The sequence below is a fragment of the Equus caballus genome, chromosome X (assembly GCF_041296265.1).
Source record: "Equus caballus isolate H_3958 breed thoroughbred chromosome X, TB-T2T, whole genome shotgun sequence".
In the NCBI taxonomy this organism is placed as follows: domain Eukaryota; kingdom Metazoa; phylum Chordata; class Mammalia; order Perissodactyla; family Equidae; genus Equus; species Equus caballus.
Window position 1 is genome coordinate 107933036 of NC_091715.1, and position 27013 is coordinate 107960048.

The 27013-nt window shown below is 38.1% G+C and overlaps 1 protein-coding gene across 20 annotated transcripts in view; it reads right to left on the reverse strand.

Moving 5' to 3' along the window:
- The window catches only part of ACSL4 (acyl-CoA synthetase long chain family member 4), a 151046-nt gene that overhangs the window by 37351 nt on the left and 86682 nt on the right, over window positions 1–27013 (reverse strand). For 3 of the 20 annotated variants that reach the window (XM_023634024.2, XM_070256885.1, XM_070256887.1), the window contains exons 2-6: window positions 15497–15549; window positions 4525–4761; window positions 4110–4287; window positions 2432–2541; window positions 2173–2311 (exon numbers count right to left, since the gene is read on the reverse strand). In XM_023634024.2, the coding sequence (XP_023489792.1) occupies window positions 2173–2311; window positions 2432–2541; window positions 4110–4287; window positions 4525–4752 (655 nt within the window). In that variant the 5' untranslated portion in view covers window positions 4753–4761; window positions 15497–15549. Of the gene's footprint in view, window positions 1–2172; window positions 2312–2431; window positions 2542–4109; window positions 4288–4524; window positions 5056–15496; window positions 15550–22685; window positions 22790–25603; window positions 25679–27013 lie in introns of those variants that run through there. The other 17 variants (XM_023634021.2, XM_070256874.1, XM_070256875.1 and 14 more) reach the window with 10 other exon arrangements.

Consider the following 27013-nt stretch of genomic DNA (forward strand, 5'->3'; position numbering starts at 1 on the left):
TGTTGACTTGATCATTAAGGTGGCTTCAACTCTAAAATTCTAACACACTAAGTTTTAAACAGCACACTGGGGCTTCCACTTCAAGACAGCGTCACCGTGCTAACCTAGTAACCTCCTTTCCTTCCCAGAATATACCAAAATGGATAGAATCCACAGATATATTATCAGAATTGAATAAAAGTTTAACAAGATTGTTGGATTTCAAAAAATCAGTTTATATTCCAGACGATACTATAATGGTGAATACGTGTCATCACACATTTGTCCAAACTCATAGAATGTACAAACCAACAGTGATTCCTAATGTTAACTACACACTTTGAGTGATTATGATGTGTCAGTGTAGGTTCACCAATTGTAACAAAGGGACCACTCTGGTGGGGGATGTTGATAGTGGGGGAGGCAGTGTGTGCATAGGGGCAGTGGGTATATGGGAAATCTCCATACCTTCCCCGCAATTTTGCTGTGAATCTAAAATTGCTCTACAAAATAAACTGTTTTTTTTAAAAATCAGTTTACAAAAATGAATTACATTTTTATATGGCAGTTAAAATAGAAGTTTTAAACAGTGTGATTTACCACTGAAATAACCAAAGATAAAGTTATGCTTAAATTGGATAATACTAATGTTCCTTAAAGATATCTATTGTCACAAGTTTATACACCAAGCAAATAGGAACTGCATCCTTCCTCTGATGACTAAATCAGCAGCAGCAGTAGACTATGTTAAGCTCTTTTCAGTCTAAGCATCCAGTGTGACAATTCACTTCGTAACAATTGTCTACAAAGGGAAAGTATCACAAAAAATATATGTCTTATCCAGTGTAGAGATGAGTGGAACTAGGTGAGATATGTGGTCTACCAAGCTATTGCTCACACAAAATTATGAGGACCAACACTCCCACAGTTTTGCATCCTTCGGTGAACCAGCAGAATTGGAAAAAGATCCCTATCGATCAGGACTTCCTAGTCAAGTTTACCCCAGTCTTGCAGGGTCAACCTGGTGTTGAAAGACAATTTTGCATGAGTCTCAAGTTTTTGCACATCTTGTGAACAGAGGGACTGACTTTGTTCTGGACTATCTTTTCAAGGTTGTTTGCACAGTCAACAGCCTTGGAAGACAAAGATAATGTAGCAGGCATGCTTACTGTGCAGTACAATAAAGATCATCTCTCTCTCCAGGGCAAAGGGCAGGCATGCTTATTGACCATTAAGAAAGATTCAGATTCCCTAAACTCAGAGTTCCTCTCCTATAACACAACGCACTGTGTGCAGGTGTCATCTAAGCCTCTTTGCATTGCCCTGTAGAAACTGGGGTGTAGGGAAGCAACACAAATGCTCATACTCTGGCTAGGGCCATTGTTGTGAGTAAAAGACTGTCCTTCACCTCTGAACCAGGAGTCTTGTGTCTCCAAGAAACTGTGGCAGGCTCACTTGTTTGCTTGCAAGTAGGGTAAAATTTCAGCCTCTTCGCCATTCTCACACAGGGTAGAGAGCTATAATCTACCCCTGTTATTGCAACATGTGTTCAGTCTCTAATGGTCAAACATTCAGAAGCTAAACAGAGCTTCAAGCTACATCTCCTCCTGCCAAGATGAAATCTTCCTCATCTAGTAGAATATTGTGACCTTCACATTAAACATGAGAAAAAAATTATTTAAATGGAATAAATACCTGTCCTGATGACCAACTGACATTTTGCTACAAGGCACATTTTCTTGTTTCAAATGAAATACCAACTACCACCTCAGTGGTAGAATAAATTCTAGCATGAATCTTAGCAAACAGCTTTGCATCCTCTGAGACATCATTAAGATCACTAGTATTTAGCATTAAAAAAAATAGTTTACTGAATGGAAGGCCTGAGATCTTTTCCTTCTGTGAGGTCCAAATTAGAAGGTTATAGTAGGTTACCTGAAAAAAGAAAATCTGGCAGCAACTGCCATCAAGTCTGAGCCACTGAGTACATCTCTACTATTTAGTGAATTTTAAAAGAGAAGAGAAAGCGAGGGAAAACCTTAATCATATATGGTCTTGATAGTTTTCAAACATTTTTAAACTTTTTTAAATCAAAGAACGTCAAAGTCTTCCCTCACATCACTTCTTTTCCTAACCTACTGAAATAACAACCCTTGAATAGATGAATCAATTTGTTTTAACTGCTCTACTTACAGTTTTCTGGCCTGGATCCCAACTCTTCCACTGATTGCATGCTGTGAATCTCAAATCCTTCAGGGTATTCTGCTTTATTGATAGTCTTGTTGTCCACATAAATGATATGTTTAACACAATTGACATCTAACAACGCATCCTATTGAGCAGAAAGAAAATCCAGCTATTATATATGGGCCTGCAATAAACTCAATTATTGAACATTTTCCTGTCCTGGCAGATAACAGTACCACGAATAAAAAGAAAATTTCATATTTACCTTAAGTTTACTTTCCAGAAGTTCAACACTAGTAATCAGATAGGTAGCCTCAGATTCATTTAACCCATGAACTACAGCATCTTTGCCAAGTGTGGCATATAAAGTCACAACTACATAATAAAAAAGAGACAAAAGTCAAATGGCAACCATTCATTAGATAGATTATTTAAGTCAGTCTTAAAGGATAGGTACACTCACAGATGCAAAGACATTTTATAATTGGATTTCATAGCCTCTGCTATTACCCTTCAACCTTGCCTCAAACTTCCTGGTAGCCCAAAATTTTTCTTACAAATTCTCAGGATTCTAACTTTCTAAACCTGAAGAAACCTAGAAACACTGGCAGTGCCACAACTGGCCAAAAATTAGTCAATTAAGATTCTCAAGGCCAATAGGTTCCGGCTGAACTCTCAATTCAGGCCAGAGCTGTCTCAGCTAGGCCACCCCTGTGACACACACTTTCATTGGTCACAGCACCAAAGAACGGACAGGACCTTGGTAATCCTCAAATTCTGAGGATCTCAAGTCAGATCAGCCATGAATCATGTTCTTACTCCTTCCAAGAAGCTTTTTTAGCGGGTCCAATGTCCAAGCTGATTGGTGACCTCCAAGTCGTAACTGGAGGAGCCAAGAAGATCTACTCTCTAGGAGCTACCAGACAAAGAAAATATAAACTGAAACCGAGATCAGTTAGAATCAAAAGACAATTGCTAAACTTAGATCAGACTTGGAAATTCAGTTCTAGGCTGGTAACCAAAAGAGCAACATGGTTAAGAACAGCCACTTTTTACGAGCTGTTGAGATGCAAACTCTTGATTGCTATACTACACCTACAATGGTCTATTTCATTCAGCAAAGCAGTGAGTGCTTAGTACGTGACAGGGCACTGTTCTGAACTGTTAATTTTTAAAAATCATTTCCTGTACAATGGCAAAAACAAATGCTAAAGAGTCAGAAATACACCCAATTTTACTTTCTGGCCAACATATCTAATGCCAGTTCAAGCTGTCATGGGCTTATTTCACATGTAAAATGAAATAAGTCAAATAAGAAGCCTCGAAGTGAAGCAATGAATTACAATTATCCTAAGCAATGATTTTGTTGTTGTTTTAATCATTTTTTTTTCAAGGAAGATTAGCCCTGAGCTAACCGCTGCCAATCCTTCTCTTTTTGCTGAGGAAGACTGGCCCTGAGCTAACATCTGTGCCCATCTTCCTCTACTTTATACGTGGGACGCCTACCACAGCATGGCTTTTGCCAAGCGGTGCTGTGTCCGCACCCGGGATCCGAACTGGCGAACCCCAGGCCACAGAGAAGTGGAATGTGCGAACATAACCGCTGTACCACCGGGCCGGCCCGTTTTAATCATTTTTTGTGTTACTTCCTAAAAAATACCCCCAAACCCCAAATCTTTCAGGTACGATTAACTTCCAGTTGAAAAGTAAAAGTCTAAATTCTATCCATTAAGCTGCCAATTCTCACACCAGCTCTTAGAAATTACTATCTTTAACAGGAGTTATCAGATGTCTTTTAACTACAACATTACATATCGTTCTATGGACATTATTTAGGCACACAAGTGACTAAAGAACACCTACTTTGAAAACTAGAGGATTTCAGGACAATTTCACATGTAAGCAAAGCCCTCCCTCCCCCTCAAAAACCACAAAGCACTTACGAGGAAAGTTGTACTTAAAGCAGGTCTGCGCCGCAATCATCCACTCGGCCCTGGTCTCACAGAAAATGGCAATAGTGCTCTTTGGTTTTAGTCCCAATGCAGTGAGTCCACTACCAAAGTTATTCACTCTCTGGTTCACTTCGAGATAGTTCATCCATTTATAATTCCCAAGAATCAACTGTTAAAGTGAGACAGTCTCTAATATTAGTATATAGTCAACAAGCAATTAAAACACCATTCAAAGTGTAGGCCTCAAACTGCCCTTAAGTGAATATGCAGAAGTTTGAGCACCATCTGAGAATAGTCACCCAGCCCTATAACAGAATGCCAGCATATTTAAAATGAACTTGATTTATGATAAAGTAAAATGTACCTTCCCCTTTAAAAAAATATAAAAAGCACAACAATGCTTTACCTTCTTAAAAACCTTTCCATTTGGCTGCATTTCATTTTCTTCACTTAGGATTTCCCTGGTCCCAAGGCTGTCCTTCTTCCCAAACTTGGATACAGCATGATCAAATAATTTATCCAGAGTGTCTGCTCCAGGGATGTCTATGACAGCTAGCGAGTCGAAGTGCGTGACAGAGCGATATGGACTTCCAGGTTTGTCTGAAGTGGGCTTAGCTTTTATTCTCTTTGCCATAGCGTTTTTCTTCTTGGCGTTGGTAAGAAAATACCATGGAATAAATATAAGGGCACTATATATTGTTATTAACAAGTGGATAGGCAGCAAAATAATGGTGAGCACATTTAGCTTAAGTTTCATAGTGGCAAGGCTTCTAAAATGGTGTTTATTTCTTGTTATTCTTTGGCTTCGGAAAGCCTTATTTTGCTGAAGAAGGCAATAATGGAAGCAGCAGTAAGAGTAGCAGAATAGCCAAGGCAGTTCAATTTTAATGATACAGATAAAAGTTAGTAATCTTTGGAAGCCGACAATTAAGTATACCTGTAGGTGAAGACAATGAACCAGGCAGAGAGCAGGAAAAAAAAAACAAAACAAAAAAGTATTAACAAGTTGATAGCACCATTGATTTAAATATGCAGGTCTTTATTAGTTTATATAATTGATTCAATACAGATAGCTGAAATAACTGGTATGAAAGACTGGCATTTTCCACTTTTAATCATCATTGCCATAAACTTCTGAATTTGGGTTTTTCTAGGTTTTCAGGTATACTGGTATTCTGCACATCACTCTGTAAGTCCACTGAGTAACACTGCTTTAATGCTTACATGAATGCATGAATATGATATTTAAGTTTGGCTGAACTCTGGGAGAGTAGGGAATGCCAATAATGAGGTTTCTCTTAAATATGTACATGTAAATCAGACAGCTTGAAATAGGATCTGGTTTTGTATCCAAAAGGGAAAAAACCCAACCAATTTAGGTTTATTTCTCAAAGATCAACCCAGAAATATTACTCTGAGTTGTTCATTAAGGTAAATTTCTGAGGTAATGCTATTCACTATCTGCTAGCCCCAAAACTGGAGCAATAGAATCATAAAATCATTTCCTAAGTGTTCACTTTGTGCTCGAAATTGCACCAGTTGCCTGGGAGCAGTAGTATTAAGTAGTATTAAGTCTAAAGTCCTGGCCCTTGCCCATTACAAGTTAAGATTTATGAGGCAATCAGCTCACAAGATAGATCCAGCATTTTTCAAACTTTTTTGGGTGAAGAGGTGGAGATAAGCCACTTCTTCAAACAAAAACTCACGCAAATTGCCCATATATACAACTAAAGTGGAACTGCTCGGGCTGAAGCAGGGATGCAGGGTGTCCAGAGTCCCACCCTGGATTTTCTGGAACCGCACGCCCAAGGTGACCACTGAATTATTTCCAGTGAAAAGCCATGCAGAAGTACATGAGTGCTATGGTGTGTGCTACAAGCAATAAATGCAACAGGAGTTCAGAGGCAGTGCAAAACGGCCAAGAGTGACTAGGGGAGGCTTTGTGGAGATAAGTCTTAAGCTGGACCTTATGCTGGGGATCTGGAAATGAAGGAGAAAGAAGGGAGGACATTCCAAGCAGGGAACCACATGAAGAAAGATACAGAGGTAGGAATAAAAGGATTGTGGGAGAATAGGGAGTACCAATAATAACGACACTAGCCTGACTTGGGCGTAGAGTACACGTTGGCTAAACAGGCTACAGTAGTACAGGATCTGACAAATCAGGCAAAGTAGTTTTGATTTGATTAGGCGGAAAACTGGGGGCCACTGCAGACCAGAAAAGAACTGCAGAAACAACCTCAGGGATAATAATCTCTCTCAGGGAGCTTGCCTTCAGCTGATAAAGCCATTTTGGTGAGTGGCAGTGTATTTCAACCATAAAAATTAAAATAATAGTTCACGTTGAGGAGATAAATTGAAGCCCATCCTTCTGCAACTCTTGTGGAAAGAGACCATTGATCTCAGAATAGCTGCTTGTTTTTACACCAATTACTATAAAATGGTGTAATCGTAAGAGGCTTAATCCTGCCTCTGCTTTTGTTCATGTCTTCAACTGAGTGTGGTGAAACGAGCAAGAAACTACAAGTGCAATGACCTGGGTTTCAGTCTCCATCTCTGTCACTAACTGGATCTGTAAGCTTGAGCAAAACCATCCGTCTGAGCTTCAGGTCAGACTAGACCAACCCTTAACTTCTTAGAGGTGCTGGTCCCCTTTGAGAATCCAAAGAACTATGAACCCAATTCCCCTCAGAAAGATATGCAAAATGGTGTACACAATTTCAGGGAATTCATGAGTTCCCCGAAATCCATCCATGACCCTAAAGGATGACACCAACCCTGAAATAAGAATTTCTGGCCTAGATGATTTTCTGGGGCCTTTCCAACTTTAAATTCCATGATTTACTCTACCTAAAAATTGCTTTTTCAGTCTCTCTGACAAGTCTGGTCAGTCACTTCTTCAAGATAAGTTATGTCAGGTGTTTATCATAGTGCCTAGCCGTCAACATGCAAGATTCCATCTAACAAGCCTCTCTTCCATCAGACATTTCATGACTACCCAAATTCATAATAATCTTTCCTTTTTCTAATTTCCTACCTCACTTGAAATGTCTACCACTCATCCTGACCCTTGATTATATTACCATCATTTCCAAAGAGCTAAGCACCTAAGTATAGAACAGAAACCAGTAGTTCTCAACCCTATCAAACCCAACACCTCTTTCTTATAATAATTTTGCAATACTCCTTTATAAACCTTAAAAGATAGTCACAGATGATAACCTACCTATATACATAATTTTAAAAAATAATTCCTTACTGGCAATATAAAGGAGTACCAAAAGGAAATTAATTCAAAATAAAATAATACTTATTTCAACATATAAATTCTCAGGGACAATACTAGAAGACAAAAAAAAAAGTCTTCAAATTGATAAAACACCCCTAAGGGGTGAGTGCCACCAGCTCACCCTCAATTGAAAAACTGTCAGACTTGAGGCTGAAGATATTTAAGAAGTAGAAGACAGCTTTTGGTTTATAATCTAGTTGAATTAACTGCACTATATGTGTTTTAGTCATTCATATTGTTACATATACTTAATCTTTTACACATGTTTGCCTTAAGCCTTGGAGGTAGGAAAATGTATTCTACTTAATTCTCATAATATAAAGACACATACATGTAAACACACACATACACACACACACCGCACATAGTAGGAAAGCTCAAAGAACATTCAAGTGAGGAGAGATTGGAGAGATCATTTAGTCAAGGGGTTTTCAAATTCTCTCTGGTGGTGGTGAGGGAGGCAGGAGTCACCCATTTGAATAAAATCTTAATTGGACCTGAAAACACAAATATAGATAAAAGCAAAAGACCAAAAGCAGAGCTGCTTTGGTGGGGGAGGCTATGATAGGCCCTGAGGGGACTCATCAGAACCTCCATTTCAGCTAAATATTTAAACCACTTATATATCTGATCCCTCTTCTCAAACAGAAGTGAGTGAGTGACAGGGCAAGCTGTAACTGAGACCCAGCCCCAAGCCCAGCGCTCTTTCAAGCACACTACCAGCCTCTGCCCAGTTTTGCCTATCATCTTAAAATCCTTCCATGTCAAAGGTTTTCCAGGCTTACATTCACGTCTATTGATAAATTCATTTCAAAAAAAGAAGATTGGAACACCTACTACGTGTAAATTTTGAGCACTTAACACAAAGATGAGTATAACATGCCCTCAAACCTTTATATGTGTGTGTGCACGTGCGTATGTGTTCATATGTATGGTAGAGGGCAGGGACATCCGTTCCCAAATATATAAGGTAGAATATGACAAATCTCATAAGAGCAGCCAGAGCAAAATGCTAAGGGTGTTCAAAAGAGGGGGAAAACTGAACCCAGTTTGGGAGGGGAAAGAGATGAGGGAGGAAGTAGAACCATCAAGAAAGGTTTCAGAAAAAAACAGGGTATTGGAGGTAGGCGTGAAAGATGGCTATGTTTTCCAAATGAAGTGACAAAGATTGAGAAGTGAGGACAGTCCTATAAGAGAGAATGAACAGATGAGCGAATGGACAGGGGCAGAACAGCGCAGGATGTATCTGAAAAACAGCAAGTAGTGTAGCAGACGCTTTCATGCTTTCTGTGTAAAGTGCTGCTCTACTTTTATGACCTAAGTCAATGGCAAAATTGAATTATTTCAGAGTCAATTTTACTAGAATGCAGCTATACTATAAGAGACGCATGCACATGAAGATTTGGCAACTCAAGATTAAACACCCTGCTATTGTATTAAGGGAAAATGTTCTCTAAAGAGGAGAAAGTCTGATATCCTGGGTGGTAAGTGGGCTAAACTAAATTAGGAGATCTGGTTTCTAACCTCAGTGTCTGCTGTTAAGTGTGACTTTGAACAAGTTATATGACGTCTCCCTTTAAAGCTCTATATCAGTGGCATCATGTGTAAAACAGCAGTACTGCTTGTGTTATTTACTTCATGGTCTTGTTGGGAGAATCCTTCATCTTATCAGCTTAAATTTCCTGGACAATAATTTCAGTCCCTGAAATACACTCCCAACTCGCCTCTCTCGCGTGCTTTGTTGTACTTAGCTAAACCACAACCTGGTTAAACCCACTTCTCCACCTAAACTACACCTGTATCCATGCAGCTGAATTTGGCTGGAGAAAGCCCTGACTGTGCTGAATGGCCCCGGTTAAATCCATGATTTCTCCCTCAAGTAGGACTTCAATGCTGTGCAGAAACCACACTGGACTACACTGTTCCATTCATTGGCTTCCTCTCCTGGTTTTCATTCGTTGTTCTCTCTCATCAGACCACCAATGCTTCTCCTTCATCCTCATTCTCAGCTGCTGACCTGGCTTAATATTTTGCTTAGAAAACAGAAGGGTGTGCTGTCCTTCAATGTATGAAGAGTGACACTGCTGTCCCATCATTAGCAGGACATGAACTCTGAGTGGCCCCACCTTGAAATCAAGTCATGTATCTGTATGTCGGGCAGAAAAAGGCAGGGCGTCACCTTCAGTTACGGGATGGTTATTGTTCCTGTTGATGTTAACCTTTCATATGCGAATCAGATTAATAACCATTGAGTGAGCATTTACTATGGGCTTGGCACCGTGCTCAGCCCTTTAGATACATTATCTCATTTCATCCCTCAGAAAACTCCTTTGAGGTAGTACCCTCATTTTACTGATGACATAACAGTCTCAGAGAGATAAATAATTTGCCCAAGATAACACAGTTACCTAGGGATTTTGACCCAGGTCTATCTAATTTTAAAGTCCATACTTTTAGCTATATCGTCTGTGATCCTAGTCATCCTGACATAATCTAAATGAGTAAAAGTGACAAACTGTGTATGAAGAAATTCTGGCCACAATTTTGAGCACCGATCTGTCCCACATTCTACATTCTAAGGCAATTTTACAGGGGAAAAACCAAAAAAGCCCCTCAGTTATCTAGTAAGTCCTAGAAGTTTTGGTGAAAAATCAGATGCAATTTTCTTTTATTTTTTGTTTTGAGGTCAAGTTTAATGTTAAGTATTTCATTCCAGTTACTTCAAACACTGAGATAGTTAGATTAAACACAAAAAGCATTAGTGATATTTTAAGCTCTAGTTACACAAAGTAGACACAGGTTACATACTAATTAAAGTCTGAATTGAAAAGAAGAAATCCATCTCCCCCAGAAGCATGTGACACAACATCAATTTCAGGATGAAAGAGAAAAACTAATAAACTGAAGTTGATTAATGCCAAGACATTTTTTTTTTCAAAAGTTTTAGAAAATGGACTAAATCAAGCAAGGATCCATGCATCTGCCAAGCTGACACACGCAGTAGGGACAAATGAACTTCACCTATGCCTGACATTGAACTTTATGTAAATATAAAAAATATCAATTTGAAAATCAATAATTAACGATGTGCTACTTTAAGAAATAACATTTTCAAGACACACATCACTTAAGGGTAATTTAAATACCAAAAAAGTGATAATTTGCCTTCTGAAAAGGACTAGCTGTATCCACTAGACATTAAAAATCAGAAAACAATTATAAAAGTTCCTAGATTAAACAGATAAGCACAACCTGTTGTACTTTAAAGGATCCTATTTCTAGACAGATGTTGCATCACCAAGATACTTTTGTAAAGGGGTGGAGTGCTTTCATAAAAACATTATTTCCTTTCACACACAATTAAAATGTTCCAAATAACTTTAAAACGTACAGGAGAAAGCTCAAATACTATGTTAAAGAATGGTTGCATTTGGTTAATAAAAATCAAACTTTATAGGAGTTATATTATAATATAATTAACTATATAATTTAATATTAAAACTTTTAAAAAGTTAATATTTTAAGAAAATAAAAGGGATTAAGAGTAACTAGAAGGATCTTTTGCTATCAGTCTGCAAGATTGAATAATCATATGAAATATATATATACCCCTCTGCCCCTTGTAAGTCTCATCTGCCTCAAATTGATAGACCAATCTAATCAACATGAAATAGCTTGTACAATCAAACTTTAAACCCAGTATATAGTAATTACAATAAATATATTGAAAACTGAGAAAAAGCAAAACAAAAACCAAAACCTAGGGAGAATACATAGATGCCCCATACCAACACATTAACACACTGCACCTGTGCCCAGCTAGTTTGACTAGCAGCGTCTCACAACTATGACTGTTCTTTGGGTGCATCTCTAACAAGATTAACTGAACCTGTTTATTTGATCACCTGGAAAGGCATTAACTCCTGAAGTCGCCATCCTGTCAGCCTCTTTCCAGCTTTTCCCAGCGAAGAAAGCACCTGAGCTGCCATGTTGAAGATGCTCTTTCATCTCTAGCACAAGTTCCCTCCCATAAGACCTTAAGAACATCCTTGGCAGGCCTCAGGTGTCAGATAATTTTCTAGGTCACAGGATGGTATAATTGGGATCCTATCCATGTGTCGAAATGAAGAGATCTAAGAGCCAGTGTTGCTGCCTACACACTTTGCATACGCTGTGTATAATTATACAGCCATTCCTCATTATAAGTAATCGCAACACACTTGATTTTTAAATATGTAGCTTTTGAAAGTTCGGATTTGGCTGCATATAATTTAATCTAGTGCGTACATTTAAGGAATTTTGAAGATAAATCATGCTACAAGTGGCACCTACTGACAAAGCAGGATGTACAATCCAACTTTATCAGACATGATGAAAAAGGGAGAAAAACTCAGTTCTGGGAGGAATGTATTTGGAGAGAAATAGAAAGGGTTTGGTGTTTTTGAAGGGGAGCAGATAACACAAGGACAATTAATATTCTACAGCTGCTGCTAAAGAGTAACTGCTACAGGTCCCTGTAGATAAAACCTGGCTGCCGAATTAGAAGGCCCACCGCATCATGGTGTAGACTAATTTTGTCCATAAGGTCTTCCATTTACTGGGTATTTTATCCCAATGGGAACACGGTTTTGATGTTAACATAAATTAATCAAAAATAATTGGGTTATAGAGCCTAACTTTAAAATTAATTTACAGTTATAAAAAATGTGTTTCGCAGAGTGAGGAATATACAGACTATATCTTCTGTCCTCTTACCTATTTATTATAATAAAGTAATACAACTGCGGGCTGCCACCATGATGCAGGTTCAAAAAATATCTGTAACCAGCAGTAATACTTCCTACAGGGAGAATTTTACAACTATACTTTTTGTGCCACACAATCTACCTCCCACATTTGATAGAGGAGGAACCAGTTTAATTGGTTAGTTTTTTGCTTATGTTGTTTCCAGTACTTCATAATGTTAAAAACTATGCAGCAATGTAGTCTTAAACCATTTCTTACGAAATGGGCAAATAAGTTACTACAGTTCAGCTACCTGGCCACCATAACGTGAAACTGTATCATGGGGGTTTACTTATTTATTTATTTATTTGAGGAAGATTAGCCCTGAGCTAACATCTGCCACCAATCCTCCTCTTTTCTGCTGAGGAAGATTGGCCCTGAGCAAACATCTGTGTGCATCTTCTCTACTTTATATGTAAAGTCTTTATATGTGGGATGCCTGCCACAGCATGGTTTGACAAGCAGTGTGTAGGTCCGCACCCAGGATCCAAACCAGTGAACCCTGGGCCACCAAAGTGGAACGTGCAAACTTAACTGCTGTGCCACTGGCCTGGCCCCCTCATGGTGTTATTTAAAAAAAGAAAAGTTCACTCTACCCTTCAGTATTAAACATCCCTTATAAGTAAGACTAATAAAAGAACACAGAGATAAATCTGTTGCAGACCAAAATCTTATGGCTATTCAGTCAACTCTCAAATATCAGCTCTAGTAAAAAGGAGAAGGCACAGATATTCCAAAGACAGCACATAATTCAAAATGCATGTTTATTCTTAACATTTCATTATGGGTGTGTCTGACACTTCAGAAAGAATTCTTAACTAAAGGAAGCCATGTGAAGCCAAATACAAGCAGCCATGGAAAAATACTCCTAGAGTTAATGTCTCCATGCTAGGAGTGGGGACTACTTTCCATTCTGTTTTCTCTTCACATTCATTTGTTTATCTGGTCCATGCATACATGCTTCACCAAGGTGAATGAGGCAAGAAAGACAAGGAAATTAAGCATTTCTGTTTTGAAGCATATTGGGGAAAGCCGAGGCAAAGCTTTGCCAAATGAAGAGGTGTCTCTAAAAGTGTCACAGACACTCCAAAGTGGCTGTAAACCCCTGAACACAACTGGCCAGATGTTCCTGCTAATGTTTCTGGCAATTCCTACTACACTTTGGTAGCATTTTTCTCTTACATATCTAGATGGGCTGCAGGCCAATTGCAATAAATGTGTATCTATGTGTGTAGGGGTGTATTTGTGTATGAGTGGGGAGAGAGAGAGAGAGAAACAGACTCTCTGTGGATAAATAAGTTAACTATAGAAGCCTGAAAACTACTGCCTTCACAACGGCACCCAAGTCTAGTTTCCAAAGGAAACATTAACCTTATTGATATCTTACCTCCTTTGTCAATCATGGGTTGGGCATGCTGCCTAAGTAGCTGAATTCAGAGACAGCTAATTCTGGTCCGCTGACAAAAATTTTTGACCATGTTTAAGATTTTTCTAACACAGGCTAATCAGTAGACTTCAGTACTTAGCTATACAAGAACATTAAGTCTTTCGAATTTTTTTATACTTGGAATTCAACAATAGTTATTAGCACATAAGAACTACCAGATCTTCTGTTCCAAGTTTATAGCCAATTATAGTGAAAACAATTCTAGGAAGACCAGAAATACGAGAGAGGCAGCATCATATACAGGGTTTTGATGCTGGTTCAGCAGCTTGCTGAGCTGAGACTAGGAACAAATTAATCTTTCATCTGTTTCCTCATTTGTAAAATGAGGAAGTGGATTCAGATTTTAAGATATCACAGGCCAGCAAAAGTTTCAAAAAGAAAGAAGGGTGGTGAGGGGAATGACACAGCTGCCAATTTTTTGCCAGGTATGGCCACAAACAAACCCAAAAGAATTACCATTTCCTACCACCATCATTTCATAAAATACAGAACATGTTTAACTCCCCAAAATTAGAAGGATATATCTTATAATAAGAAGCAATCCTTTAAGTGGAAAAAGTTTAGCTTTAAAAAACTCATGTCCTGTTGTCCTTATTTTCCTCACTTCACCATGGGCCAGTAAAAACTCTGCATTGGCCAGCACTGGACTAAAAATCAATGTTTGGGAGCTACTGGACTAGGTAATTTTCAAGGTCCATGGCTTAAACACCATGATTCTAATTTTAAGTGTTCTGTTGTATTTCTTTTATTCTATATTATAGTGTGGGGGGCCTGGAATTGGCCACCCCAAGATATGTCTCTTTGGCAAGAGGATTATTTGGGGCCAGTTACTTTTAATAAACTGCAGACAGGAAAGCAACTGAGAAGTAGGATTTACTTACTCTTTGTTAAGAGACATTTACATTGTAAAGGAAATCTCCATCTGTAAAGGTGTCTCCCTCTCTGTACCAGGAAGAATAGGGGATGACCTTATCTCTAGAAACTCTCAATGCCAAAGGCAAGGACTTAAATCTGCATTTGTTTACTGTACTTGTCTGGTAATCTCCCATGATAACTCCCCCTCCACACCCAAAATCCTCCTTTGTCATTAGCTGAAGATGATATTTAAGGTGGGGGCTTCAGCCATTTTGGCGAGTTGCTCAGCTTGCCTGACCTCTCCCATGTATACATGTTATAAAGCTTTGTTTAATTTTCTCCTGCTATTCTGTCTCACGTGAATTTAATTCATTCTCCAGCCAGAAGAACCCGCAGTGGGTAGAGGAAATGTCTTCCTCCCCTACAATAGTCTAGGTAGGTGCCTCAGCGAAGGATACTGCTAATACTTACATTTTTGAAGATCAGATATATATTTAAATCAGCTTGAGAAATAGTGACTAGAATAAATTTCAATTTATTGGGGAAAGTATACAGTACTACAGATTTAACTCCATCAATAACAATTAACCATTCACTGGATGCTTACGATTAAGCCCATTTTACAGATGAGGAAATTGAGGGAAAGTAAAGTTAAATAGCTTGCCAAAGACACACAGCCTGGAAGCCTCAGTAGTCAGAATTGGAACTCCAATCTGTGACTCCATTTTTTGGTATTATTCAAAGAAAAAGATTTTATTTAGACTTTAATTTTCACTTCCCCTTTTATAAATGAGTGACAGATGATTTAAATTTTAGAAGTTGTACAGGGTAAAAAGTTTTCCAATTTTACTTTTCCAAATATTGACCTTTTAACACAAACATAAATACTGGCAGAGTTTTTCCACTATAAAAAGAGTCAAGATGCCTGTTAGTATGGTCACTTAATTTTCTGCAAAAGCTGATAAAGTTACAAATTTAGATTTTTAAAGGACAAATACTTACAGATTTCCTCTTTTTCTCTTAAGAAGAACACGTCTATCTTTTGTGATTTCAATCTGAAATAAGAGACAACATTAATGGGTACAATGACGAGGAAAGAACCTCTTTAAAAAACAAAAAAACTCAAGTGCGGTTTCACATTACCTGTGCACCTTAGCTCATGAGCCAGGTACCAAAGGAAAAACAAGAAATGATTAGAGATGAGTGTCTGACTAGAAGTAGCGCTATTAAGATCTCAGAAAAGTAACTGGGGCTGATTCTAAGAAACAGTGGTCAAAACTCTACAGGAAAATAGGAAGATTAAAAAAAATAGGCAGAGGAATTGAAGAGGCATTATTCCAAAGAAGACATACAGATGGCTGACAGGAACATGAAAAGGTGCTCAACATCACTAATCATCAGGGAAATGCAACTCAAAACTACAAGGAGGGGGCCGGCCCTGTGGCTGAGTGGTTAAGTTCGCGCGCTCGGCTTTGGCGGCCCAGGGTTTCACCGGTTCGGATCCTGGGACCGGACATGGCACCACTCATCAGGCCATGGTGAGGCAGCGTTCCACGTGCCATAACTAGAAGGACCCACAACTAAAATATACAACTATATACTGGGGGGATCTGGGGAGGAAAAAAAAAGCAGTAAAAAACTACAAGGAGATATCACCTCACACCTGTTAGAATGGCTATCATCACTATGCCAAGAGAGAATGTGTTGGGAAGGATGTGGAGAAAAGGGAACCCTTGTGCACTGTTGGTGGGAAGTAAATTGGTGCAGCCACTATGGAAAACAGTACGGAGGTTCCTCAAAAAATTAAAAATAGAACCACCATATGATCCAGCATTCCCACTTCTGGGTATATATCCAAAGGAAATGAAAACAGGATATTGAAAAATATCCGCAGTTCCAGGTTCAGTGCAGTATTATTCACAATAGCCAAGATATGGAAACAACTTCAGTATCCATCAATAGATGAATGGATAAAGATGTGGTATATAGATATACACACACAATAGAATATTATTCAGCCATTAGAAAGAAGGAAATCCTGCCATTTGCAGCAACATGGATGGACCTTGAGAGAATTATGCTACCTGAGATAAGCGAGACAGAGAAAGACAAAAGTTGCATGATATCACTTCTATGTGGAATATAAAAAAGCCAAACTCATAGAAACAGAGAGTAGAATGGTGGTTATCAGGGGCTGGGGAGTGGGGGAATTGGGGAGATGATGTTAAAGGGTTCCAACTTTAGAGATGAATAAGTTCTGGAGATCCAATGCACAGCATAGTGATTATCGTCAACAATATTGTGTTATATACTTCAAAGTTGCTAAGAGGCTAGATCTTAAATGTTCTCACCACAAAAAAGTAACAATAGTTATGTGACGTGATAGCAGTGTTAGCTAAAGTTACCATGGTAATCATATTACAATATATTAATGTATCAAATCAACACGTTACACACCTCAAACATACACAATGTGATATGTCAATTATATCTCAACAAAAAAAGAAAAGAACAAGAAAATGGCAAGAAGCAGGAGTCTGGTTCTTCATGGCTTTATTTGCACCTCTAATTCCTCCACAGTCAGGATAGGAACCAAGTTCAGAGAAAGAGACAAAGCCTGACCACAGGAAACTAGTCAGTCAAGCTACCCAGACATGTCCAGCCCCAAATGCCTGCAGGCACCTATTGTCCTATCAACACCCAAAATGAATAATATCCTTTAAACAATGCAAGGCTCTTTCCAAATTCAAATACAGCGCTGGTGTAGGAGGAACCCTGGAGGGAGGTTCATCTTCTCTGAACGAATATACACATCAGTTTTGTGATGTTCTTCAAGGTCTGTATGCTGTGAAGGTTTAGGGTCAGTTTACAGTTGAGGATCAACCTATTTTTGGCAAGGCAGGAAAAACTCCTTACCATCTGAATACTTGGAAAAGTAAAGTAAGGCCTTCAGTAACTTGGTATTCTTTAGTTACATTTCCACACCACTGGGGTGTCCTGAGCATGATGTTATGACTCTGAAGACACACTGAGGTTTTATTTCCATCCGTCAGTACTCAGTACTACTTGCATACGATGAGAATAACCCTTCAAATTTATTTTTAAATCTAGTCACCTCCATGGAAGTCGCAAAACAAACATCCATATAACTAATCACCACACTAACTAGCTGGTAATTAACTCAGACCATTAATTTTCTCTTTTGCTACCTTTAGGAGGAAGGAAAAGAATGATTTATACTCAGACCTATCACTAACTGAGTAAGAGTATGCCTTTTGTTTTAATAGAACTACATTCCAACTTAAAGTTAATATCCACAATCCACTTTTGGGGAGGGAGTGCTGGTGACAGTATGAGTACATGTGTGAACACAAATGGTTAAGATTACTTATAAACAAAAAGCACACTATTAAACATTTTCTTATTTTTCTCCCAGGGGCTAACATTTAATATTAATACAAAGGGGGTAAACTCTGTATATACATATTAAAATAAAGCCCAGGGGCCGGCCCCGTGGCTGAGCAGTTAAGTTCACGAGCTCCACTTCAGCAGCCCAGGGTTTCGCCAGTTCAGATCCGGGACGTGGACATGGCACCACTCATCAGGCCATGCTGAGGTGGCATCCCACATGCCACAACCAGAGGGACCTACAACTAGAATATACAACTATGTACTGGGGGGCTCTGGGGAGAAGAAGGAAACAAAAGAAGATTGGCAACAGATGTTAGCTCAGGTGCCAATCTTTAAAATAACTAAGTCCAAAGAACTCACGAAGAGAACGTTGGGGAAGAAAAATATCATGTTTCTATATACAAATATATACTTCCCCCACAGATTAATTCAGATAAACTTGATGAGGATTTTTAGGCTGCTTAATTTTAAAACGGTTTATGACGAGGATTTTTAGGCTGGTTACTTTTAAAACTACAGATAAGCAGCAGGCTCCGAGGAGTGGAATTTGCTTGCCCTTTGATCAGAGACAGTTGCATTTGTGAAGGAAATCTCCATGCCTCCCTCTCTGCGCCAGGAGGAAGGGGGGATGGCCTTATCTCTGGAAACTCTTAATGGGGAAGGCAAGAACTTAAGTTGTTTACTGTCTGGCAACCTCATGTAACTGACCCCCCACCCCAAAATCCTCCTTTGTCTTTAGTTGAAGATAATATTTGAGCGGTGACTTCTGCCATTTACTCAATCTGGTTTGATTCTTATCTAAAAGTTGTGGGACCGCCCAATGGCCGGACCCTACTGGCACTGGTACCATTTTAACTTTTTTCTTTGTCTCGTAAAGAGATTACTCACATACCTATGCCTTAAATTTAGCCCTAACCCTCAACTCGGGGCAGCAGCAGGAGCTCTGCCTGCCCATGGGTCCTGTCCCCATGCCAGCGGGGGCAGCAGCAGCAGCAGCTCTGCCTGCCCATGGGCCCTGTCCCCATGCCAGCGGGGGCAGCAGAAGCGGCAGCAGCAGAAGCTCTGACTGCCCATGGGTCCTGTCCCCATGCTATTCTATACTATTCTCTAAATAAAAGAGCACTACTGCCAGATCTTAAGAGTCTAAGAAATCTTTCTTTCGACTCCTCGGCTCACCGACCCCGCATCAAACTGATAAACCAAGCTTCTACAAAATCATTTAAAGACCTATAGGTGGGAAGAGGACACAAAACTATCCACTAGTTTGCTTAATTTGGAAAATAATTTCATCAGCAAATATTTGCAAAGGCTTGTCCACACTTGGATCTTTGGTACTCCAGAGGGAAAAGGTAGAAGATCATCAAAAGTATCAGAGAATTCTCTCAGCTGGATGACAGCCCCAGTTTCAATCTCCTACTCATTTCCAGACTCACAGCCCTCCATCAACTGGGCAAAATGAAGCTACTCTCAGAGGTTCTTTAATACAAAAGAAAGAAAGAATTTTTCTCAGTGCCTATAACCTTACAGGACATTTCTTTCATCACAAAAAAAGAAAGCAAACAACAGCTGCCCAGTAAATAAACAGGAACCAAATCACATTTTCTACCCTAGCCTAATTAAGTTTTTCTACGCCACAGAAGAACTGACCCTGCACTCACCTCTCTCTTAGCCTCACCCCTACAAAACAGCACCCTCCTCTTGAAGTCATTCTATTAAAATAAATTGAAGTAATAATTTAATATAAAAGAACTAAAGCAGATTATCACCATGCACGTTCTACTTACAGACAATCGGGAATAGGGATGATCTGGCTAAAATCACAATGCAAATTTTAGTCATCACGTTCACAGATATGCAAGTATTTGTAATAAAAGGAAGTTGGAAATCTTTAGCATAGCTAATTTTTAACAGACTGAAGCATATAATATGGTTTGTTTCTACTCAGCAATCACCTAGTGGCATGAAAAAGGAGATAATACAGCATCTTGAGTTTATCATCTTTCAATTAGGGAATGAGGCAGCACTGAGAAAGCTTTGCCCTCTGAATACCAGGGAGCAAAACAGCGTCCATGCAGCTAACAGGAAAATGATTAAGGAAAAAGCGATACAAACACAAAGCAGTGTTGTTCAACTTCAGACAACCCTCATATTTTGAGAAAGACTTAAAAACAAACCATTAATGTTTTTACTTCTTGCCCTCTTGTAAATAAGTTAGTCTGTTGACCAACATTTGAAAACATTCTTCCAGAAGTCAAGTCAATACTAAACTTGTGATAGCATCTGTTGGAAATGTTTCAAGCATGATGCATCTTCCCCTTGTACTTAATGTCTCAAGAACCAATCTTAGTAAGTTTAAAAGAGAATGTTTCAGAAAAAAGTGGAAGATACTAACAAAGTCATAAGCACTTAGTGTTCAAATCTAAAAGGAAATTCTGGTAAGTCCCTTACAAAACAATTCCCTAAGCAACGGTCTTTCATAAGTCTTGTTTTAGATAAATATACATGTCATATATTGGCAAGTACTGGATGATAGCTGCCATAGTAGAATACAGTTCAAAGGTCAGAAATGTTGAAATCAAGAAATAACACAGGCACAAAACAATATGTATGACTCCACTATATACACATATATTTGAGTGGGTACATATTCATAGAAAACATATGCACCAAACATTAATGCTAGTTATTGCCATGTGGTAGGATTACAGGTGAATTTTATATGTTTTAGTATTTTTACATATTTTTGTATTCTTTATGCTCATTTAATATCTTACAAAATTTCCATAAATAAAAATTGTTTACTTAAAAATGGATATTAAAAAAATCATAAAAGAACAAGAAAATGACTCATTTAAAGCCAAACTCATTTAAGCCAGTCAAACACTAGAAGATACTGCTCGGAATCTAAGCTATACCAGAATCTTCTTTTCCACTAAAGAACACGTGTGAGTATGAGTGGTCCAGGAGCCTTAAATGTTCATAAGACTGTGGGTCACTGAATTCATAAACGTTAAAGTATATTAAAGAAATGCTATAATCTAAGTAAAACTACCCAAAATCTATCATGTATAGTGTCAAGAGTATGGAGATAATTCCAGACTATCATAGACTAAAATGTTGCTTCACGGAAAAGTTAGGTAACCTAAAACAAAAAGTGTTTTAAAAATATTCATGACATCTCAACAAACCTGTTTAAAAAAATTCAAACATTACAAATTATACAATGCAAAGTTAAAGTATTTTTTTATTCAATCCTCTAGAAAATAACAGCTTTTAATAATTTGGTGGGTACCCTGGGGGACATTTTTCTAAGCATATTCTAATATACACACACAATTTTTTTTTTTTTAAAGATTTTATTTTTTCCTTTTTCTCCCCAAAGCCCCCGGTACATAGTTGTGTATTCTTCGTTGTGGGTTCTTCTAGTTGCGGCATGTGGGACGCTGCCTCAGCGTGGTCTGATGAGCAGTGCCATGTCCGCGCCCAGGATTCGAACTAACGAAACACTGGGCCACCTTGCAGCGGAGTGCGTGAAGTTAACCACTCGGCCACGGGGCCAGCCCCAATACACACACTATTTTTAAGCAAAAGTTGAATCATACTATCTACACAGGTTTGTGACTTTAAAAAAGAAATGACTCTCTTACATGTCTTTCCATGCCAGAACACTCAGATCTACCTAAGACTTTTTAACAGTCCTATGGTTTTCCATTGTACAACCATATCAAAATTAAGCCTAACCAATCTTCCCTATCAATGGACATTTTGGATTTTTTATTTTCTCATCATTAGAAACATAGCAATGAACATCTTTAGCAATATATTTATGCCAGTGCTTCTATAGGATATATTTTTAGCACAACTGCTGGGTCAAAAGCATATGAGCATTTCAGCTGGTCTATTAGTCTATCGAAATTGCCCTCCAGGTCTAGAAGCAGAGACACCCCAGTAGGAATGATCAAACCTAGCACCCAGATGTTGGGTTTCCAATTACTATTCTCCAATAAAAGGAACCCGGGCTCTTTGGAGAAGTAGTCGATTCCAGAACCAGGGCAGGAAAAATCTAAGTTGAGCCTTGTACCTTCGAGTGCCAGACAGTAAGGAAGTACTTCAACAAAAAAAAAGATGAGAACATGTCAAAAGGACACAGGGGTCAACCCAAAAGAGTTCCCAATGGTCAAAGCTGGAATAATTTGAGCAACAAAATAAATAACCGTAGTATTAAATTATATCCCAAAGAATAAAATAAATATCCATGAGTCCATACTAACACAAATAAATGACTGGTTGAAAAATAAATAATTGAGAAGGGACGAATCTTCCTCACAGAATTCTAATTAATAAATGTGGAAGGAATAAAGGAAATAGAAAATCTCCATTAGAACACCACAGTAATCATTGCTGCAGGCAAAATCCATCAGTGGATGCTAACAGTGGTGAGTGAAAGTTTAAAGTTGAAACTGGATATATGTATGGTCTCAAAGTATCTCCCCCAAATACATATTAATACAATATAATAAAGTATAAGTATTAATATTTATTAATTGCAAAAAGAAAAACTGTAACTTTACTATGGAAAAACACAGTTGACACCACCTTAACCAGGTGATGAAGGTCACCATCACTAGTAATAGGGCACATGAACATCCATGTATACTGACATGACACACTGAGGGCACATCACTTCTGTGGTATTCTTGCCCAAATTGCACAATCTCAATCTAACCATGAGAAAACATTAGGTAAACCCAAATTAGGAACATTCTAGAAAGTAACTAACCAGTATTCTTCAAAGTTGTCAGCGTCACAAAAGTCAAAGACTGAGGAACTGTCATGGATTAGAAGAGACTAAGGAGACATGACAACTAAATGTAATGTGGGATCCTGGAACAGAAAAAAGATGTTAGTAGAAACACTGGTGAAATTTGAATAGAGTCTGTAACTCAGTTAATAGTATTGTACAAATATTAATTTCTTAGTTTTGAAAATTATGCTACAACATAGTTATGTAAGATGTTAACATTAGGGGGAGCTAGGTGAAGGGTCCACGGAAATGGTGTACTATTTTTGCAACTTTTTTGTAAAAGTCTAAAATTTATTTCAAACAAAACTTTTAATGCCCTCTGAAAAAGAATACACCATTCACATTCCCACCAGGAATATATTAATGTGCCCCTTTCCCCATATCCCCTCCAACATTGGATTGAACTGTTTGACAGGTACAAGAAACACTGCTTTAATTTGCTGTTTTTCAATGAACATATGAAAATATTTCACTATATCTAAATTTCTTATATGAGTGACTTGTTCAGGTCCTTTGCCCATTTTTTCACTTGAGTATTCATTTTTTCTTAGTGATTCATAAGAGCCCTTTGTATATTAAGGATATAAGCCATTTGTCTGACATATTACAAATATTTTTCCCAGCATAGGTTTTCTCTTTGTTATGGGTACTCTGGGCCAAATATTGGTTTTTAAGTTTTAAGTAATAAAATGTATCAATAGTCTCTTGTGGCTTCTGAGTCATTTTATCACTTCAAGATTATAAAAATTATTCCCTCATATTTCCTAAAAGTGTGATTACCAGGTCAAAGATAGATCTTTTTCGGATGTGTGTAGGAGGGTGGCGTGGGAAAAAAGGCTCTTGACATATACTACAAAATCACTCTCCAGAAAGGCTGTACCTGTTTATACTCCCATCAGCAGCATTGAATATTTTACTATAAAATCACTTTAATCTTATTAATTTAATAGGGAAAAAAACCTACCTTACCTGTACTCCACCCAAGAAATCAGTTATTACCTGTTCAAAAACACTGTCATATTCACATTCTCTGAAGTTCCCTTGCTTCCGAGACTTTATTATGCCCCTCTTACTGCCCAGAATTCTGCCCCAAAAGCCACCTTTTCTGGAATACCTTCATTTACACCTGAAGCTAAAATTTCTAGCCTTTTTTGGAACTTCTAAAGCTCTTCTCTAATAGCTGTAAACTTGTATTATATTACCTTCTATTATTTATGAGTTTATCTTAATCATTTATCTACACAGTAAGCTCATTCAGGGCAAAGATTGTGTCTTATTATCTCTGTATTTCACTTTGACTTGGAAAGAGCATCAAATATTTATTAGAATGGATAAGAGAAATAAACTAACACTCGCCAGAGAATAAGGTTGGTTTAAGTCATTATTTTTTCCTTCACAATTAATGTCAGCCTTCACTTCATTTGTAACTATTTTTAGGCTAGGATTTTTTTTTATGTTACCATCTTCGGCAGATATTTTGGGAAAGTACTTATAACAAAAAACTACCATTATATTTTAGGACGATGATAATTAGTTTTAGCCAAACAGAAAATCCTTTGTTCTACTCATAACTCAAAAATTATTCTTTTCAGTGCTGGAAGAACATATAAATCACATATCCATGACAACACTGGGCATTTCTTTGCATAGTTAAATCTGCAGTATTCTCGGATGATTTCTTGGTTTCACTTTCTCAGTTTGAAAGCAATGCTTATTTTTATTACACCCATTGTCTTTATCCAAGCTGAAAGACAGAGCCTAGTCTGAATGCCAAGAGAAATCCTCCAACACTAGCTAAGAATTCTGTCATCACCCATTTTGTTATATAACTTCTCCCCTTATAATTAGTATGGTAAATTTTATATATATATATATACAGACACATAATACACATTTAGTTTTACCATTAGTATGGCAAATCATATATATATATATATATATATATATATACATACATATAAATATATACACATATACACACATATATATGTAAATTGTGTATGTGTGTGTGTGTGTATAAAAATAACAAGAACCTAACCTACAATGTAAGTACCAGACTACACCTGGGACAGGAAGATAAACTACACAAACTCCACTCCTTACTTACAAAGTTGTAGGCTTTCAGAGCCAAAATAGGCTTTAAAATGAGAGTAGTGAACTAGTCTCTAAAAAGAAACTCTTCTCCCTCTCCCCTCCAAATGACCATAGGAGCTAAAATAGGGTCAACTTTCTAGAACGTCAGGAAAGCTTCCCTATACAGTAAAATTATGCGCTTCCCTATACAATAAAATTAAGAATTTCTTTCTAATCAGTATTGATTAATTTTACTCTTAAGATGAATGTGAAAATATTAGAAACCAACAAAAAAGTGCCCTATTCCTATCCTTTCAGTTACCTAGGATTAAATTAACAGTATCAAGAGGGAAAAACACATTCTCTTTAGAAGCTCTAAGTGTGTCAACTGCATTTAAACAATATTTTGTGTGTGTGTGAGGAAGATTCATCCTGAGCTAACATCCATTGCCAATCTTCCTCTATTTTTTGTATGTGGGATGCCTCCAAAGCACGGCCAACAAGTGGAGTAGGTCCACATCCAGGACCTGAACCCACAAACCCGGGCCCCCAAAGTGGAGTGCGCAGAAATTAACCACTCGGCCATGGGGCCAGCCCCATAAAACAACAATTTTTAAAAGTCGCAGATACCAATAAATCATACTTCTAAGATCCATTTAAGATACAGCTTAACTATTATGAAAAAAAACACTGGGGAAAAAAGTTTTAATAGATAAAAATCGCTGTTACATTGGTAATTCTTGACTCAGGACCAACAGTCTTACGAAACTGGTTCTTAAATATTCTGGACAAGTAGATCACATATCAAACATTGGACTTACCAAGTCTCTTCATTTCAAGTCTATTCAAGAAGTGTGTTGATACATGGGTGATTCTGAATTTATAAGGCTTTCATTAAAACACTAAAGACCTGAACAATACTTGAAACAAGTATTTGTTACATTAAGTGACCTTGAGCAGAAAGTACTCCTGTTCAACAATCAAATGTTTCAAAACTTTGTACAATTCTTGCCAGCAGTTACATTTTGTTTTTAAAGACGACAAAAACATGAGTCTTAAAAATATACTCACAGAAGCACTAACATAATGAACAGTAAGCATTCATGGAGCAATGATTTCAGGAGAAAAAAATTATGACTTTCCCCTACATTAAAGCTGAGTTTGATAGACTACTTGAGAAAGGAAAAATATATTCTTAGAAATATAGACTCTAACAGCTAAAATATGGTCTGTTTCAAGGACTAACGTCAGTATCATGATGGAGTGAACTCTCCTGGAGAACTCTCCCCTCAACGGTACAACAAAAGGGCATTCATATTGCAACAGAGGACATCCACACAACACAAAAGACATCTGAGAGACCCATGCAGGCATATGTTGGGAAGTGGAGGTGCTGGAGCCACCCTTAGAGGAGGTGGAATGGGGTAAGAGAAAGCTTCACTCCCTCCCCAAAAGACTACGATTTGGGGATTGCACACAGCCTCCAAGAGGGAGGAAAGTGGGGAGGGGCCACACTCTAGTGGGAACATCATAGATCGCTGAGGTCCTTGCAGCCTAGGGGAAAGCCCCCTACCGAGGTGACTAGCTATGGCAGGGGGTACTTGAACAAGCCAACACCCTAGGATAGCAGATAGCAAGGGCAGAGCGAGAAGGCCCCAAGAGTGTGCAGGAGAAAGAAAGCCCCCCTCCCCCTACCCACCCAGCACCCTGCTCCAGCACCTGGGATCCCAGCAGAACTCAGAAGGCTCAGAATACACAGTTCTTGACCCCCACCAAGTGGTGACAGGTGATAACAGCAATCAAATAATACCACAATGTGGAAGAACAAAGCCACACCCTCTAGCAGTATCAAAAATCATGTTAAATCTCCAGACCAGAAGGAAAATGACAAGTATCCAGGAATCAATCCTGAAGACACAGAAATATATAACCTAAATGACAGAGAATTCAAAACACCTATCATCAAAAAATTCAAGTTAAAAGAGAAGGTAGAGAAACAATTCAACAACTTCAGAAGCTACTTCACAAAAGAGATTGAAACTATAAAGAAGAACCAATCAGAAATATTACACATGAAGGACACAATAGATGAGATAAAACAAAATATGGATTCCCTGAATGCTAAAGCTGACATCATCGAGGAACAAATCAGCATAATTGAGGACAGACATATTGAAATGCTCCAGATAGAGGAGGAGAGAAAAGTAAGACTGAAAAGAAATGAAGAAAGT